Here is a 4,609-nt window from a genome sequence, read left to right as displayed (position 1 = left end):
TCATCTGAAAAGTGGGGCTGGGAACTGCCTCCTCTTGTCTGTGCGGATTAACTGAGGACACGCCCGTCGGCTCAGGGCAGGTGGCGTGCCCCGCGCTCAGGACCCCGGGTCCTCTGTCTTCTCTCTCCTCTGCGGCCCCACAGGAGCCTACAATTGCTGATCTCGGAGCTGATCCCATGGGCAGTTGAGAATGGCCGCAGAGCCCCGTGTGTCCTCAACGTGTACTACGAGCGGCGCTGGGAACAGCCCCTGCAGGCTCTGCGGCAGGAGCTGGGCATCACGGAGCCACCCCTGTGTGTGGAGGGCCTGGTGTAGACCCTGAGCGCCTGAGGCCCCGCCCCACCCCCCGCTTCCTCCGGGGGTGGAGCACATCTGTGCCAGCACCCAGGTTCCTCAGTGAACTCTGACCCTTGGACGTCACTCATCATAATTTATCAGAGGGAGCAGCCAGTGGAACTCCTGGGGAGCCAGAAGTGAACCTCGAGTGCTCAGGGATTGCTCAAGTCCACAACCCATGTGCCCGACCCCTCCCTGCCTGCCAGCATTCTCTGGGTGCCAGCCTGGGGGAGTCTTCACAGGGGGAAGGGCTACCCTTTATTCCCAAGGCCTGAGGAAGAGGGAGGCAGAGGGGGAGGCGGGTCTCTGCTGTCTGAATAAAGGCTCCCATCAGGTCCCGTGTCTGCTTCTACCATCTCTTCCTGGTGCTGCCCATGACCCTGGCAGGCTTGGACCTTTGAGCACTGAGGGCAGACACTCCCTCCAGCCAGAGCTTCTGCTGCTTTTCCCTGCTCCTCTGGGATTCAAATTCCCCACTCCTCCTCCACCTTCTAGCAGAGGGACTTAGGGCCAATCCCTTCCGCTCTGTGGACCTGTTGCATCATCAGTAGAAGGGATTGAAGTGGCCCTCACCTCCCAGGGCTGCTCTGGGGGTTCATGAGGTGATGCCCAGAGAAGGGGCCCAAGCAGGAGCTGTTCTTGCTGTGTTCGCAGTGGGAGGAGGCAGCTGTGAGACTGCAGGCTCCCTTTGGAGTAGCAGCCAGGCATTTTCCTCGAGTCAGAGCCAAGAAATGTGGACAGGCAGGGTGAAGAGCATTGTCAAAAGGGTAGGCGGCCCTGTCTTGGGATTTACAGCCAGAAGGACTCCCAGAGTCTTTAGAAGTTTTGGAGGCCAGCTCCTCATTGTGTGGGTAGGGCGATGGAAGGCCCAGATGTAAGCAAGGAGGTGTCCGGAGAAAGCAGAACACAGGCCACACAGCCTGGCTGGTTCCGTGCTGCAGCCTCCCTGTGGATAATAAGGACTGCGGTTTACGGCCGTACCTCAGTGCGTTACCACATCGACACCTCCAGCAACGCAAGGACAGGGGTGGTACCATCACCTGTATTTCGAGGCAGTAGGAGTGGAGATAGGGCTGGAGTCAGGGACTGTCCGGAGACCTGGCTGGCACAGCCACCCCAGTGCCTCAGCCTTCCTCACACCCATCATGTACCCAGTCCAGCGCTCCCAGAGGTGGAGGGAGGGTTTGGGAGGCTGGAGGCCTACATTGAAACCATGGCCTTTTCAAGAGGGAAGCCTTGTCCTGAGCGCTTTGAATATCCACAGAGGAGCAGGTCGGGGCGAGCTCCCTGTACCTCATCCATCTTCGCAGTACAGGCCACCTTTCCAGACCTGCCAGCTGCTTCCCCGGGCCCCGAGCACCTCCACCCTGAGGTCTGGAAAAGTTGATGGTTGTGGGGGAAGGGCAGACCCTCAGATGGTCTCTGCCCAGCTAGCGAGCTCACCTGCTCCGGCCACTTGGTGCCTGGTGACCCCGGGCCTTCACGACCCTCAAGAGATTGGGCCCCCAGGCACCAGGGTGAGCTGGCGAGGGGGCCTGGTCTCCAGCTCACGGTGGGAAGAAAATGACAGTGGAATAGCTGCAACATCCTAAGCTCTTCCCGCAGCCCTGGAGACCCGGAATCTTCCCTCCTTCGTCCAAATAAACCACGGTGGTGGTCTTCCTACCTTTGAGAACACCACGTCCTAGGTCGTAACGTGGTCAGCTCCTTGTCATTCACACCAGTACTCAAACGTCACCTCCAAGGGGGCTTCCCAGACCACCCTGTCTGAAGCCGTCTCTTCGCCCTCATGCCCTCTCATCAAGGATTTTCTTTATGGTGCTCACCACACCCGGGGATAACCTCGTTTGTTAGAGCTGGGTGCTCCCAGAGAGCAGTGACCTTTCTCTTCACTGTTGGGAACCACTGCCTGGCTGGCAGTTGGGGCTTGCTGCTTCGTGGTTGGAGTAATGGTGCTGAGCACCCCGCCGGCAAGATCTCATTCAGTCCCCACAACAACCGCATTTTGCAGTGAGGGTCTCAGGTCTGGGGAGTACCCTAAGGTCACACACAACAGACTTTCCATGATTATGAGTGTTTTATTTTTCTGAGAGATTTGAAGATTTTCTGCTAAGTGGTTCATTTGTATGTTTTTATTAGTAACCAATGTGAAAAATGTTCTCAGTTGCCTATAATGTAAAATAATGGAAATTTCTTAGAAGTATAATCAGTGTTATCTTTTTGAGCAGCAGTTTGGCAGTAACTATCAAAATTTTGAGTGTGTAAAGCTTTTGAAATGATATAACTTGCCAATGGGATTTTACCTCTTGTTCAGTTGCTAAGTTGTGTCCAGCACTTTGGGACCCCATGGACTGCAGCACACCAGGCTTCCCTGTCCTTCACTGTGGCCAGGAGTTTGCTCAAATTCATGTCTATTGAGTCAGTGATGCTATCTAACTGTTTCATCCTCCACTTCCCCCTTCTCCTTTTGCCATTAGTCTTTCCCAGCATCAGGGTCTTTTTCTAATGAGTCGGCTCTTTGCATCAGGTGGCCAAAGTATTGGAGCTTCAGCTTTAGCACCAGTCCTTCCAATGAATATTCAGGGTTGATTTCCCTTAGGATTGACCGATTTGATCTCCTTTCTGTCCAAGGGACTCTCAACAGTCTTTGCCAGCACCATAATTCAAAAGCATCCGCTCTTCGGCGCTCAGCCTTCTTTATGGTCCAACTCTCACATCCATACATGACTACTGGAAAAACCATAGTTTTGACTATAAGGACTTCTGTTGGCAGAGTGATATCTTTGCTTTTTAATATGCTGTCTAGGTTTGTCACAGACAAACCTTTCCTTCCAAGGAGCAAGTGTCTTTTAATTTCATGGCTCTAGTCACTGTCCACAGTGGTTTGTGAGTCCCAGAAAATAACATCTCATTGCTTCCACTTTTCCCCCAACTGTTTGCTAAGAAGTGATGGGACCAGATGCCATGATCCTAGTTTTTTGAATGTTGAGTTTTAAGCCAGCTTTTTTCACTCTTCTCTTTGACCCTCATCAACAGGCTCTAGTTCCTCTTCGTTTTCTGCCATAAGGATGGTGTTATCTGCATATCTGAGGTTGTTTGTATTTCTTCCAGCAACCTTGATTCCAGCTTCTGATTCATCCAGCCCAGCATTTTGAATGATGTACTCTGCATATAAGTTAAATAAACAGGAGGACAATATACAGCCTTGTTAGTAAATGAAGCAGAAGTATACGTTTTACTGTTCTCAAATTTGAAGCTTCCCAGGTGGCTCAGTGGTAAAGAATCCACTTGCCAATGCAGGAGACTTAAGAAACCCAGGTTTGCTCCCTGGCTTGGGAAGATCTCCTAGAGGAAGAAATGGCAACCCACTCCACTATTCTTGCCTGGAACATCCCATGGACATAGGAGCCTGGCAGGCTACAGAGCTGGACGCGACTGAGCACTAGGGTCACACAGCTGGGGTGTGATGGAGCCTGTCCTGGGATGCGCAGGCCCTGCGTCCTCTCCCAATAGCCAAGGGGGAAGCTCCCTTTCCCTCCATCTGTGTTTGGGGGGCACAGGCTCTTAAGACAGATCTGGCCCTGTCACCAACCAGCCCTGCACCCTTGTAGTAATCACATCACCCTTCGAGCCTCTGTTTATCTCATCTGTAAAATGGGGAGAATACAGACTTATCCCACAACAGGACCATCGTGCAAGGGTAATGCTTTAGCACAGAGTAAGAATTTAGCATGTGGAAGCTGTTATTTCCCATGAAGGCTCTTCGATGCCTCCTCTAAAGTCACTGTGTCCACAGTCCAGCCACAGGTATTTTGCACACACTCCGAGTAGAAGGACTTAACACAGCTACAAGGTCCTAATGCCAATACAGCTGAACATCTATGGGATAAGCACCTCTGCTCTGCAGAGGCCAAACTACTCCAGTCCCCAGTTCAGTTCAGTTCAGTCGCTGAGTCGTGTCCGACTCTTTGTGACCCCATGAATCGTAGCACTCCAGGCCTCCATGGCCATCACCAACTCCCAGAGTTCACTGAAACTCATGTCCATCAAGTCGGTGATACCATGCAGCCACCTCATCCTCTGTTGTCCCCTTCTCCTCCTGCCCCCAATCACTTGAGCATCAGAGTCTTTTCCAACGAGTGAACTCTTCCCATGAGGTGGCCAAAGTATTGGAGTTTCAGCTTTAGCATCATTCCTTCCAAAGAACACCCAGGGCTGATCTCCTTCAGAATGGACTGGTTGGATCTCCTTGCAGTCCAAGGGACTCTGAAGG

At 52.5% G+C, this 4,609-nt stretch overlaps 1 protein-coding gene across 1 annotated transcript in view; it reads left to right on the top strand.

The window, feature by feature from the left end:
* The window catches only part of COQ4 (coenzyme Q4), a 14,070-nt gene extending 13,395 nt beyond the window's left edge, over nt 1-675 (top strand). The window contains exon 7 of the mRNA XM_010856854.1: nt 144-675. Within this exon, the coding sequence (XP_010855156.1) occupies nt 144-315 (172 nt within the window). The 3' untranslated portion in view covers nt 316-675. The remainder of the gene's footprint in view (nt 1-143) is intronic.
* The last annotated feature ends 3,934 nt before the right edge of the window (nt 676-4,609 follow it).

The sequence above is a fragment of the Bison bison genome, unplaced genomic scaffold, assembly GCF_000754665.1.
Source record: "Bison bison bison isolate TAMUID 2011002044 unplaced genomic scaffold, Bison_UMD1.0 scf7180017864375, whole genome shotgun sequence".
NCBI classification, from domain to species: Eukaryota; Metazoa; Chordata; class Mammalia; order Artiodactyla; family Bovidae; genus Bison; species Bison bison.
The sequence above is the reverse complement of the archived record's forward strand: the minus strand, read 5'-3'. Positions and strand labels throughout refer to the sequence as shown.